Here is a 14,924-nt window from a genome sequence, read left to right as displayed (position 1 = left end):
AAGCCAATTTGACGCGGCATAAAGCAGAGCAAATCCGCCTGACGCACTGAAATTACAATTAATCTGACGCGTCACTGACACAGCTGTAAAAAGCCTGCCAATTACTAGAAATGCTAAGCAGATTCATAATTTTCACAGATAACATGTTTCCTTGTAGTTTTTGGGCGAAAAAGTAGCTGAATATGTCATTTCTATAAGTCTCTGCAGTGATACTACGTGCCGATTGTACACTTGTCTTGCCGATTGATCGATGGGGAAGGAGGCAGCCATTGTTGTTTTCATTGTCTTCTCACTGACTCACACGAGAATACCAGGAATCGAAAAAGACACACTACCATAGAGGGCGCTACACTTACAACTACTGACTTTTATTTATTACCATTTTCATGCATGCAGTGACGCACACCAAGTCAAGTTTTCTTCAGTTTGACTCCAAAAAAAATTTTTTCACCTCCCCTTAGAGGGCACACTGCAGGGCATGATCATGCCAGTACGGGTTTCGGATACAATGTTAGATACTAGGGAAAGTCAAACTTTCGTTTAGGTTGTTAAAAGAAGTTTAGTTCTATTTAGGCAAGCAAGTAACTAAATATATGAGCAGACGATGTAAATACCTTTGAAATGTTTTATTCGTACAGCAACAAAATCACGAATGAGTTACGATACTACAGCTTACAGTGTACTCACTTAACGTTTTCCCTTATCTGCTAAAATTCCTTTCTAAGATGGTAAATTCAGCATATTTGAGGACGTGTATAATTCTTGATGATAAACTGATTACATGTAGTACGGCTGTTAAATCCACTGTGCATTCATACATGTCGCAAAGCTGCTTGCTCTAAACTCTATGCTCTCAGCTGTTCATACTCGATCGAGTTTGAAATTGAATGCTGGCGCGGCTTGAATATTTTGACCCGATTTTGGCGGGCCCCATAACTTTCGTGAAGAGATGAGATTATGTTCCAAAACACGAAAACACACTCATATTATACCTTCCAGCTTATGTTTTACTTCCACTGACATTTTAAGCTCAAAATAAATCACTTCTAGTTTTGTAGTCATAAGTGTGATGAAACATCTTACTAGTATTTATTTCTGTTAAACACATCTAATGCAGTAACTGGCAAGAATTCCCATAAACGACGGAAGCATATTAAATTAATTTCATTATAGTAATGTACTTTTTAGCTCCTCAGTTTTATATACTGAGGAGCTATTAGAATTGAAAACCAGGATGGCGGCGTCAACTTTTACTTCCTTCCGTCAACTTTTACTTCCTTCTGTCAAGATTTGGCGTCAACTTTTACTTCCTTCTGTCAAGATTTGGCCAATTAATTTCCGTCTGTGTGTCCATGTGTCATGTGATAAACTGGTGGTGGCCAATTACAGTGAAATTTGATCAAGGTGCAGAACTTCATTAACCAAGGTGTTGTTTTACACTTGGCGCACGAGTTATTGGAACACTGAATTAGGTAATTACCCAGCAACTTGGCTGAGTACTTTGCTATTAGACCTGGCATTCACCTAAACAAGAGTCTGTTTTATGGTCTGAAGACTGATAAGATATCCACCACACTCAGCAGGCAGCTCCTCCACTGAGTAAACTGATATGCCCACACAGCAAAAAACATTTTTGACTGGCAGGTGCATGTAGTTGATGGGAGAGTTTTGAAGGGCCGGAATAAAATGTTGTAAAGTGTAAAACATGATTTGCCGCTGTCATTTTGTGTCCTGTTTTTGTATATATGCATTTTATTACCAGTTTTTTAATCACAATTACATACATTGAAGAAACACTGACTGTCAAAGCAACCATCCAATCATATGATAAAAATGGACTGTTCCATCAACGTCGGTGGTGGGCTCATGGAAGGTGGTAAATTTGACGAGTTTTGTACACTCTAGATTTACAATGGATGCTGCGATGTTTCAATTCCAAATAACATACAGAGGCAAAACCTATCAGGTTCAGGCCCAGGACACAAAATTAGTACAATAGATTGTGTTACATCATAATATCTATTCCCCCTTTTCACAATTTTCCCATGAACTAGATGCCAGTTGAAAATGGGTTGTTCCAGTGTAGGCATATCAGTTTACTCAGTGGGAGCTGCCTGCTGAGTTTGGTGGATATCTTATCAGTCTTCACACAATAAAACAGACTCTTGTTTAGGTAAATGCCAGGCCAAATTGCAAAGTGCTCAGCTAAGTTGCTGGGTAATTACCTAATTTGGTGTTCCGATAACTCGTGCCCTCGCTATAATAGATGTGTATCTGCGATTTTTACAACATTAACACAGCAGGGCTTGATGTGGTCTTGTTTACATCTTTAATCAGCTACATGCTCTCAGTTACACAACACACCACACAGTACTGTAGATTTCCCATATTTCATTGCGATTTGTATCCTCGGAGATACCTGAGTGAAGTCTACTATGTCTCCCATGTGTGGACAAATTCACAGACTATTCATCAAATTTTGAAAACGTACTTTTATGCACACTATTCTTCTCAATTCTCATTTTCAATAATTTGGAAAATTATGCATAATTGAGAGAGGAGATAGCATTTTTGTAAAATTTGCCAGAGATTGTCCTCAGCCATACAGAATAATGTGATGGAAAGTAGGGAGACTAGTTGCACCTGTTTTATGAAACAAAAGGATATTGATTTTTTGCAATGGAATTGACAAAAGAAATTTGCATGCTAAGCTTTCTCAGAGAATGACCCCTTCAGCTTGAGCGGAGATACCCCTATTTGCATATTTATATTAGAATTTCGTTCAAATGGAAGTGATGAGGGCGCGTTCTACTTGACCGTTAGTGTGATTTTTCCTGTTTTTGGGGGGCAATTTCAGCCCATTTTTTCCCAACAAACGATGTCAGAGACGTTTCTATGGTCATATAAAGCAGTTAAGTTTGTGCCTATGAATTTTTATCAACTTCTACGGCTTACTTTTGGTGCTATGTGTGTATTGTCGATCTATGGCTCGCTAAACATAGGCCTACTTTTGGCTGCCGCAACTACATGCACAGCTGATTCTTGTGAATATTTTTACATAGTTAGACAGTCTAATCATTATTTAAGCCCCCTAACTTAGTTTTATTCTTGTTCATGCCCTGCAAATCACTGCTTTGGCCTCGTAGGTCGTACACCGTCCCGCCATCAGAAGACAAGATGGCCGCTTAAAGTGAGGAACGTGTTGCACTCCGCTGACGCCTTGCTCACGTTTACAAATTGTTTAGGCCCAAAGATTGCACAATATCACATATTTTACTGTTGTCAATCCAACTTATGTTATATTTATATTTGATGCTTGGGTTACAATTTCGCGGTAGTCCTCGTAGGCATTGGCTACCAATATTCCATTGGGTAACCGGAGAAGTCGGGCAGTTGCGAACTCGGCCATCGCCAGCGCCGATGGTGCCGACCAACTCGGCCAGTGCAGTGGGACTCGGCCAGGAGAAGTCTGCCACTCGCAACAAAGCAATATGATTGCATACGCATCTCTCTTCACAGTTGAATATGCCAAACAATTTTAACTTTTTACTTCCATAGTTTTTGTTATTTTGTCGGTTTAATACTACCGGGTACTACGAACATTCAGAAAACAACTCAAAGTCGAAGAGCTCCCACGTCCACCCTGCAAAACATGTACGGTCTGCCTCCGTGTTTCTGCAGATCGCGCGCGTACCGTATTAAAGTTCAGGCAAACATTATGCCATTTCTTCAGTAAAATTCATGGCTTGATGACTCTTAACTAAGTTGCTTCGCCATCTCCTATGACTTTTTAACGAACTTCAAGTGTAACTATGACGAAGACTGCAAAACTCGCTACCACGATCGCGATACACCGCCATCTTTAATTTTACCAAATGTGTGTATATCATACGTGCGTTGAACTGTGATCTGTGAAGTTTGCAAACATTATATTACGCTCATCTTATGAATGACATTTAGATCGCTTTCGTATATAACTTAAGTGAGACTTCAAAAAAAGAAACACTAATATGGAGCATATATTCTAATAGGGTGCATACTGTACTGGCCGACTTCTCTTGTATTCGGTCATTGTCAACTGTCAGTGTCTGTCTGTTTGGAGTCGATGCAGGATGTGGTGGTCGGACATTCCCACGCCTGATTTTACTGACCCCTCAGCCTTTCAAGATAATAATATCGTTGTAAGAGTGGATTTGAGTGACCGTGATTTGTCACAGTTTTCCTTTTCACTGGTAACGGGTAGTATATCACTGTTCAGTTACCATGTTTCAACTCGTCAATGTTGACTGAAGTCCGATAGCATAAAGGCGAGTTTCAGTGCCATAGCGTTGTACGCTGTACACGCGTACACTGGGCTGTACGATCGGCCTTGTACGGTAACACTAACAGCGCATACATGGCATCATGAAATCATGCCGCAAATATAGGCGCACTGTCAGAAATTCACGAAACTTGTCACAAGCGTTGTTCAATAGCAAGTGGTTTGACACAACAAGTATTATTTTTGTTCAAGACCTGTATCAGTGTGTTTCGGGTCACAGTCTAAAAATAGCACACAGCTGAGAGGTATAAACCATCATTGCAACGTACGAATTCAGTTGTCAATTATCATTAGTATTTATTTCTATCATGCATAGATACGATGAAATTACTCTCAAAGTGTACATTACCTATAGCATGTTCAATTACGCATTAATTCATAATAATCATATTTGTGAGCTTTCGAGCCCATTTTCACGACCAAGTCGCTCGAACGACGTGTATTCCGACATATTGCTTGTTTACATTCAAACGAGGCTCTGCAGCCTATTGAATTATGCAAATTTCTATACGTCCGCTCAAGCTGTTCAGTTCGTCATAACTTGCTGCCTAAAAAGTATGGCATTTGTAGTACCTGCAGAGTGTGACTTTTATGATTGTTTAGTGGTTATTTTCAAACTTCACTGAAATATCTACACGTACTTTTACTAGATATCATTTAAAAATTATTCTGATGCTGCACACTAGTGCTTACATGCAGAACTGAAAAAGTTTTTGAAAAGTAACCTTCAAGGATACAAATCAAAGAGTATTTGTGGGTAATTTATTGTACTGTGCACCAGGCCACTCCATGAATGTCAGACGAGAAACATAAACAAATCACCACACTTTGCAATGTCATGTACTGTATCTTTCATTAGCTACTATAGACTATAGTCTATAGAAGCTATTGGGATGGGTATCCGTCCGGCGTCAGTCTGTATGTATGTATGTATGTATGTATGTATGTATGTATGTATGTATGTCCGTTTGTGAGGCGTCCGTCCACTCAAATATCTTGAGAACCGCAGTACTTACTGATTTGATATTTGTTGTGTAGATGAAAAATACGATTTTGAGAAACTATTTTTTTTTTTATTTTTTGATATTGTTGAAAATAGGCAAATTAATGCCAAAAAAGGTGTTTTTGGTAAAAAATCTTCTTCTTCATAACCGCTGGTCAGACAGCTTTGTTATTTGGTATACAGGTCCCTAGGGTAACCCAACTTAGACTTGTTCAAATTGTGATGAAATATGCAAATCTGTATTTTTAAGGAATTTTTTTGTCACTTTTGGTCAAATTTGACTTACATTGTATGTAATTCTTGTACTGTATAAACCCTATCAATTCACCCAAAAAAAAATGATTAATATGATTTTAAATAATTGAATTAATTAGGAAATCATCAAAGCCAAAATAATTATAGTGTAGAATTATCAGAAAGTTCAACTTTTTTTGACAGTTCATAGTGAAATGCTTACCATCTTGGAGGATTAAAACATGTAAAGGCACTTTCCTGAATCCCAACTTTGACATATTCTGAACCGTCATTTATTGTGCCCTGTATGTTATCTAAAAGAAATTGCTCAAAATAGTCAATAGAGATAGAGATAGAGATAGAGATGGAGAAAGGTCTAATTTCCATTTATGGTTGACTTGGTAAGGATAAAATAAAATTACTTTTTGAGGAAAAAAATAGAGTGGTCAATTAAAAGAGTGGTCAAAGTGATAGGGTTTTTATGGTAAAGCTGGGCTGTATAAAGATTCCTCATGTGCTATTTATAGCAATATGCAATCTGTGTAAACAGTGCAATGAAAGTGTAACATGATTCCTTATAATGCTTTTGATGACCTTGAACTTCTTAAGTTTCAAACCTTTGTCTCTTCAGTGTGCTTTCTCTGATTATGTACGTCTCAACTTATTAAACAGAACTCACAATGTTAATCAAAGATATCCACCTTCTTCATCAATACATGTGTCACAAAAGGTTATTCTCTACATAACTCAACAGAGCTCTGTCAACTGTTGAGTTGCTTGTTCTTTCAAACACGCTGGTCTGACAGCTTTATTATTTAGTTTACTTGTCCGTAGGATGACCTTAGTGAGATAATTTCATACAGTAAGGAAATACTTAATTTTGTATCCATGTCTATAGTAGCTTCAGGGACTTTGGCCCTATGTTTTTTATTTGTGATGAACAAGTGAGCCTGAAAATTCAGGTAGCTTTGGGAATTGACCGGCTAGACCAGCATCATATAAACTTACATGTTCAAAATACATTTGTTAATGTATTCGTGGAGTTCCTGTATTGGACTCAATGGTGCACTGCAAGAACCTTTTCAACATAACGATTCTAATAAAACGTAAAAAAAGACAGTTTGTTACAAGGCATCCTTTTCACTGAAACACTTGCAAACATGATTATGATGTGTTCTATTACTTGTAGCTCATTTCAATTATACCATTTAGACAAATTTTTCACTATTATTTCTATTTTTAGCTTTAAGGTATTTTTAAAGTTGTAACAGCTCTAGTACTTTCTCTTTCGTTCTGTTTTTGAGGTATACTGTGATGAGAATGTTCCCTCACAGTATTTCATGATTCGATTCATCTGTAAGAACTAGGATTGCAATGATTAGACCGTTGTAAGCAACAGATAACTTATCATTGTGTCCAATTGTCAGGAATTCCCAAAATTGTTTAATATGTAGATTCACTGAGACTGGACAAGCGAAATTTCAAAACCTTCCTGAACTTTCAAGCTCATTTGTTCATCACGAATAAAAAAGAAAGATACATGACATTGCAAAGTGTAGTGATTTGTTTATGTTTCTCTGTCTAGCGTACAGTGGAGTGGCCCTGGTGTGATGTGTAACTGAGAGGTGTAGCTGATTAAAGATATAAACAAGACCACATCAAGCCAGCTGTTAATGTCGTAATGTCTCTGATACACAATACCTTGGCTAATTAAGTTGTGCAGCTTGATTTCACTCTAACTGGCTGTCAACTTCAATGTGTTTCTGGTACATAGAGAAAACTATGGGAGCAAAGTTTTTTGACAAAATGTCACATGACCAGCCAGTTCCTGTGTTAATTATATGCACATACCTAATTCTGGGCTTAATAATAGAGCTATAGTTCTGATTTTTGGTATGTAGGGATAACTATGGGATACAATTGTATCATCCAATGCTTCACATACTACAAATTTAAATGTTGAAAAACACAATGAAGCAATTTTCACTAGAGTGCTGACAGAGAAATTACGGTGGCTCTCCTGCATTCCAATGCAGTAAATGGCGCTTACTCACTTTACTAGTCGCCTAATAATAAACCGCCACATACTCCATCAGGATAGATTGGTGTTAATGTATGCAACTTATTTTTATATTAATGCGCCAAATCATGCCGTATATACAATTAAATGTATCTAACACAAATCTTGTGTATCCCGTATCCCAACCCCATGCCTCCAAAGTCAATTACTGCTTACCAACAACCAACTACTTCAACTGGCCTCACACTTGAGGAGCTTCAGTGTCCTTGACGCTATTTTTTACAATTAAAAACTGTAAATACCACCAATTTGTCACAAACCATTGTAGGAGAGGTCCCACAATCTGGGTAAGAGCAGAATCATTTTTTTTTGGAAAATGTTCAGGGCAAGTGAGTTTCTGCTATGGACAAGTAGAAAAATAGAGGCTACTTGTCCGGGGACAAGTGGATAAAAATTATATTTTTCAGGCCCTGCATAACATAAAAATACACAGATTTTTTATTCAATACACAACTTATCTTGATGCATAAAGAACAGTACTGCTGAACACAAAGAAAACAGCTGTGTTTAGCTTTGTATTGCCACAATGTTGATGGACTAGGTTTGTCAAAATCTAAAACTAAAGAATGTGTAGAAATTTGCTTTTTTATTTTATACATGTAGTTTGAAAATGTAGCTGATCTTAGTCATTCAAAGTTTTTTTTCATTTATTGAGATCCTTCAAAGAAATTGTTTGATTGCCATATCTAAAAATTTTAAATGGCCTGAGACGGCCGGTAGTAGTATAGTAATGCTTGATGCTTCCATCACCATGAATCACTATCAGTGTGCCCTCTAAGGGCAGGTGAAAAAAAATTATTTGAATCAAATTGAAGAAAAGATGACAAGCTTTGCGCCTCCGCGTGCGTGAACAGGTTATAACTAAAAAGTTAGCAGTTAGAAGTATAGCGCCCTCTATGGTCATATGTCTTCCTCTATACCTGATACTGTCATGTGAGTCAGTGAGAAGACAATGAAAACAACAATGCTCAGATGAATCTGCTAAGCATTTCTAGTCATTGGCAGGTGTTTTACAGCTGTGTCAGTGACTCATCAGATTACTTGTTAGTCCCCACGGACACCGTCCGGGGGGAGTTATAGGTTTGGTCATGTCCGTGCGTGTGTGCGTGCGTGCGTGCGTGCATCCGTCCGTGCGTCCGTCCGTTCACGCAGATATCTCAGAGATGCCTGAAGCAATTTCATTCAAACTTGGTACAAGGATTACTTCATATGTCATACAGATGCACATCGATTTGTTTTGTGATATGATCCAATATGGCTGCCAGGCGGCCATTTTTAGTCCCCACGGACACCGTCCGGGGGGACTTATAGGTTTGGTCATGTCCGTGCGTGCGTGCGTCCGTCCGTCCGTCCGTTCACGCAGATATCTCAGAGATGCAAGGAGCGATTTCATTCAAACTTGGTACAAGGATTACTTCATATGTCATACAGATGCACGTCGATTTGTTTTGTGATACGATCCAATATGGCCGCCAGGCGGCCATTTTATTACGATTTTTTCATGTACAGAGCCATAACTCAGACATGTTTCAACCGATTTTATTCAAAGTTGGTACAAGGACATTGACCAATGTCATAGATATGCATGTTGATTTGTTTTGTGATACGATCCAATATGGCTGCCAGGCGGCCATTTTATTACAATTTTTTCATGTACAGAGCCATAACTCAGACATGTTTCAACCGATTTTATTCAAAGTTGGTACAAGGACATTGACCAATGTCATAGATATGCACGTTGATTTGTTTTGTGACACAATCCAATATGGCCGCCAGGCGGCCATTTTATTACAATTTTTTCATGTACAGAGCCATAACTCAGACATGTTTCAACCAATTTTATTCAAAGTTGGTACAAGGACATTGACCAATGTCATAGATATGCAAGTCTATTTGTTTTGTGATACGATCCAATATGGCCGCCTGGCGGCCATTTTATTACGATTTTTTCATGTACAGAGCCATAACTCAGACATGTTTGAACCGATTTTATTCAAACTTGGTACAAGGACATTGACCAATGTCATAGATATGCATGTCAATTTGTTTTGTGATACAATCCAGTATGGCCGCTAGGCGGTCATTTTATTACAATTTTTTCATGTACAGAGCCATAACTCAGACATGTTTCAACCAATTTTATTCAAAGTTGGTACAAGGACATTGACCAATGTCATAGATATGCACGTCGATTTGTTTTGTGATACGTACCCATTAACAAGTGGGGACTGTGTCATCAACGATGACTTGTATTACAAATTTTTCATGTACAGAGCCATAACTCAGGCATATCTCAACCGATTTTATTCAAAATTAGTACAAGGACATTGACCTATGTCATACATATGCACGTCAATTTGTTTTGTGATACGATCCAATATGGCTGCCAGGCGGCCATTTTATTACGATTTTTCATGTACAGAGCCATTACTCAGGCATGTTTCTACAGATTTTATATAAAGTTGGTACAAGGACATTGACCTGTGTCATACATATGCACATTGATTTGTTTTGTGATTTGATCCAATATGGCCACCATGTGGCCATTTTATTACGATTTTTTCATGTCCTGAACTACAACTCAGACATGTATCAAGCGAATTTATTCAAAAGTATTTTTATCACAGACCTAATGAAGAGGACTCTATCCTCTCAGAGGACCTGTAATCAAAGCACCCATTAACTTGTGGGAACTGTGTCATCAATGATAACTTGTAATTTAATTGTGTCAGGCAGGTTTGCCCTTCGTCATGACGCGTCAAATTGGCTTAATGGGCACACTGATCACTACAATATAGAATAGTTGTAATAATATCCATATGTTGATTGCCATAGTTGGGTAACAGAATGCAACTGTTTCCCCAAGGACATGAGTTGCCCCAAATACAGCAGGGAAACCATCTTTTTAGGGTGACTCACAGGCGAGGCGTTATGGATCGTTATTACTCTGAATGTTACAATCATTATATTTTTAATTATCTTCAGTTCAAAGGTATTGTCAAGCTAGATTTGTATCATTCACATAATATGTGGAATATGTAAAGTTTGGTGTTTTTAACTTTCAGCATTGGTTACCCTATGGTCACGCTTGGGTTTGGTGTTAAAAGTTATGTTAGTTATAGAATGAGATTACGAAAACAAAAAGAAGTAGCAAAAGATAATGAATTTTACATGCAGCTACTTCAGCAAGCCTTGCCACCAGAACAACAAACATTATCAACGTCGACAACAACAGAAAAAACGAAAGGTATGTACATCAAGACATTGTTTTGATTTGTTCAATTACAATGTAGCTAGTAGCAGGCATTGGGTAATCCAGTAGTCTTAGGTCTGCGACAACCAAGGTTTTGACTTGTACCAGTTTCACATCGAAAGCTCTCTTGTTGCTACATTTTCAGCTCTGTTGTCAGCAATGTAGAGCTTATTTGATAGTTAATTGTCTGTTGTTCCTTTTCATGGTCTGCAGATTCTGCGTGATTCAGACAGATTTTTACAGTTTTGAAATTTTTTTGTCCAAAAAAGTATGATCCAGTCGCCTATTTACATAAGTTATAGTTTGATGCTGTCTATTGTTAGTCCCCACGGACACCGTCCGGGGGGACTTATAGGTTTGGTCATGTCCGTGCGTGCGTGCGTGCGTGCGTGCGTGCGTGTGTGTGTGCGTCCGTCCGTCCGTTCACGCAGATATCTCAGAGATGCAAGAAGCGATTTCATTCAAACTTGGTACAAGGATTACTACATATGTCATACAGATGCACGTCGATTTGTTTTGTGATACGATCCAATATGGCCGCCAGGCGGCCATTTTATTACGATTTTTTCATGTACAGAGCCATAACTCAGACATGTTTCAACCGATTTTATTCAACGTTGGTACAAGGACATTGACCAATGTCATAGATATGCACGTCAATTTGTTTTGTGATACGATCCAATATGGCTGCCAGGCGGCCATTTTATTACGATTTTTTCATGTATAGAGCCATAACTCAGACATGTTTCAACCGATTTTATACAAAGTTGGTACAAGGACATTGACTAATGTCATAGATATGCACGTCAATTTGTTTTGAGATACAATCCAATATGGCCGCCAGGCGGCCATTTTATTATGATTTTTTCATGTACAGAGCCATAACTCAGACATGTTTCAACCAATTTTATTCAAAGTTGGTACAAGGACAATGACCAATGTCATAGATATGCACGTCAATTTGTTTTGTGATACGATCCAATATGGCCGCCAGACGGCCATTTTATTACAATTTTTTCATATACAGAGCCATAATTCAGACATGTTTTAACCGATTTTATTCAAAGTTGGTACAAGGACATTGACCAATGTCATAGATATGCACGTCAATTTGTTTTGTGATACGATCCAATATGGCTGCTGTGTGGCCATTTTATTACATTTGTTCATATACAGAGCCATAACTCAGACATGTTTCAACCGATTTTATTCAAAGTTGGTACAAGGACATTGACCTATGTCATAGATATATACGTCAATTTGTTATGTGATACGATCCAATATGGCCGCTAGGCAGCCATTTTATTACGATGTTTTCATGTACAGAGCCATAACTCAGATATGTTTCAACCGATTTTATTCAAAGTTGGTACAAGGAGATTGACTAATGTCATACATATGCATGTCAATTTGTTATGTGATACGATCCAATATGGCTGCCTTGCGGCCATTTTGTTACGATTTTTCATGTACAGAGCCATAATACTCTCAGGCATATCTCAACCGATTTTATCAAAGTTGGTACAAGGACATTAACCTATGTCATACCAGTGTTCTCCCCAGGATCAAGCAAAAGCGTAGCGGCTAATTTGCATAATCATTTGCATATCATTAATTTATATTTGCATATGGATATAAGCTTGCACATGCACCCATCATGTACACTCACAACAAAATGCAATGGTAACACACAAGTATGCAATTTGAACATCATGGAAACTCTTTATTACACTTAAATAAATCATCACAGTATAGTACAATTGCAATTAAAATAGAAGATTCAAACAGTAACAGCAAGTTCAGATTGAAAGCAAGAAATGGTTCGTCTGATTGGAGTTTCATTAACACATATATTGCTAATAAAATTGTCAAAAATTGCCAACAAAGAGGAAAATTCATAAGTTTAAGCTTTACACAATTCAAATGTAATTGAGTTTTATATCATTTTTGAACGACAAACCACCGCGAATAATGTTTCATCACGGGGATCAATTTCAACCAGCGGGGAGAATCAAAGCGTAGCGGGGAGAGGCGAAAGCGTAGCGGGACCGCTACGCTAAAATGGCCTGGGAGAACACTGCATACATATGTATGTCAATTTGTTTCATGATATGATCCAATATGGCTGCATGGCAGCCATTTTGTGTACAATTTTTTCCTGTCCTTAGCACAAACTTGGGCATGTCTCAAATATGGTACCAGTGATAATCTGTCAAGTGTTAGAATTGTTTGCAAAAATGTTTTGCAACATCCTGTTGATTAATTCCTAGTTGACTCATTTTCTGAACTTTAGGATGGTGGCCTACATTGGTTTTATGTTTTCATCACCATGGAACTCATTCTTGGCCATTGAGCGCCATCTGTATCAAAGTATTTTTATCACAGACCTAATTAATGAAAAGGACTCTATCCTCTCTGAGGACTTGTAATCAAAGTACCCATTAACAAGTGGGGACTGTGTCATCAACGATGACTTGTTTAATATTTTTAGAGTCACAGTTTCATTAAACTACTGTCACTTATAAAATGTATTGCCAATATTAGACATATTCTTCAAATTATTGAGTGCAGCCATAGAGATAATTTTCATCATCGTCTTCTTTTGAAAATCACAGTATAGCTATCAGCTGCTGGGTTGCTTGTCGGCGTGTATCAGTTTCATTGTCTTGGGTATCTGATGACCTCTTTTTGATGTTTGTCCGTTTATAATCATTCAGCTGATTCACAGAGAGATGAATTCAGTGTTACCACACATGAAAAAGACAAGAGGCCTACCATACTGAATTCAAGAACCCATGCAGTAAACCTTAACCCTTTGAGCGCCAAAGTCAATTTTTGTCACCTTAAGAAAGTATACTCCAGTCGATTTTTTATTCAGATTTTTGTCAAAATTTTGATAACAAAATGTAGCCAATGAAATGTGATGTCCATTTGGTCCAAAATTATCAAAAAATTACAGAAAAATTCATAAAAATTGGTAAAAAATGTTACACTAAAATTTAGGTGGGAAAAAATACAGCACTCAAAGGGTTAATACTGATCCAAAGGACCATCAAATGCTGTGTTGATTTGTCCACCATTGAGTATCACCCTTAACCTTTTTTGTCTTCACAAACTTTCACAAAAATAACTTAGTTGGTCTTGAAAACTTGAGCTGACGTTGTTTAAATGATTCAATTTCCAGAGTAAATGTAAACGTTCATGGTCATGTTTTTGTAAATGAAAAATAAAAAATAAATCCAGCACCAGTAACTCTTTTCATTAGCAAATTACTTGTAGAACCATTGCAGATAAGTCAGGAAAAATGGTTCTGTTTTACACTTCTTATTGCAAAGGCAGAATGTACATGACCCTTACATTGATTCATTCCACAGACGCCTATTGTATTGAGTCATTTGAATTAATTTACCAGGATTAAGTTTTTGTGAAACACTGCTAAAGTGACAATGATACAATAATATTTGATATTGCAGCTATTGCAGCAAATCCTTCTGAAGAGATCATTGCAAATGGCGTTAGTCATAAAAAAGGTGCTTCGATACCTAATGGAACCAGTGCAAAGGGAAGTATAGATCCAGAGCACAAGGTTAAAGAAAAGAAACAAATGAGTAATAACAACTCATCGCTGGATCCAACATCATCAACAGACTCTGACTTTGCAGAGACTAAACTGCATAGTAAACGCAGCAACCCAGATTTTGATGGGACTAAAGAAAATCTTGCCAATGAAAGTCTAAAAAGTTTTAAGGCCAACAGTGCAAATGTGACACCAAAGTCAAAAAATGCTACCATGGCAAAGGAGAATACTCTAGCTCAGAGCAAGAAAAAGAACTCAGCTAAAACAGAAATTCCTGATTTCACATCAAATGTGGTAACAACACCTTATAAGGAAGACAAAATCTATAGGTGAGTATGTAGGGTTAAATAGAGTAAGTTAAACTTATCTGGCAAGAATTATCATCACTTCTACAGAAAATTTATGCAGAAAGCATTCAGTTCTAACAAAGGTCCTTTATTTTCAAATATATGATTG

General features: G+C 37.5%; 1 protein-coding gene across 1 annotated transcript in view; it reads left to right on the top strand.

The window, feature by feature from the left end:
- The window catches only part of LOC139141707 (macoilin-like), a 59,975-nt gene that overhangs the window by 25,595 nt on the left and 19,456 nt on the right, over nt 1–14,924 (top strand). The window contains exons 5-6 of the mRNA XM_070711315.1: nt 10,704–10,885; nt 14,365–14,797. Of these exons, the coding sequence (XP_070567416.1) occupies nt 10,704–10,885; nt 14,365–14,797 (615 nt within the window). The remainder of the gene's footprint in view (nt 1–10,703; nt 10,886–14,364; nt 14,798–14,924) is intronic.

Source organism: Ptychodera flava, chromosome 10, assembly GCF_041260155.1.
Source record: "Ptychodera flava strain L36383 chromosome 10, AS_Pfla_20210202, whole genome shotgun sequence".
Classification (NCBI taxonomy): domain Eukaryota; kingdom Metazoa; phylum Hemichordata; class Enteropneusta; family Ptychoderidae; genus Ptychodera; species Ptychodera flava.
The sequence above is the reverse complement of the archived record's forward strand: the minus strand, read 5'-3'. Positions and strand labels throughout refer to the sequence as shown.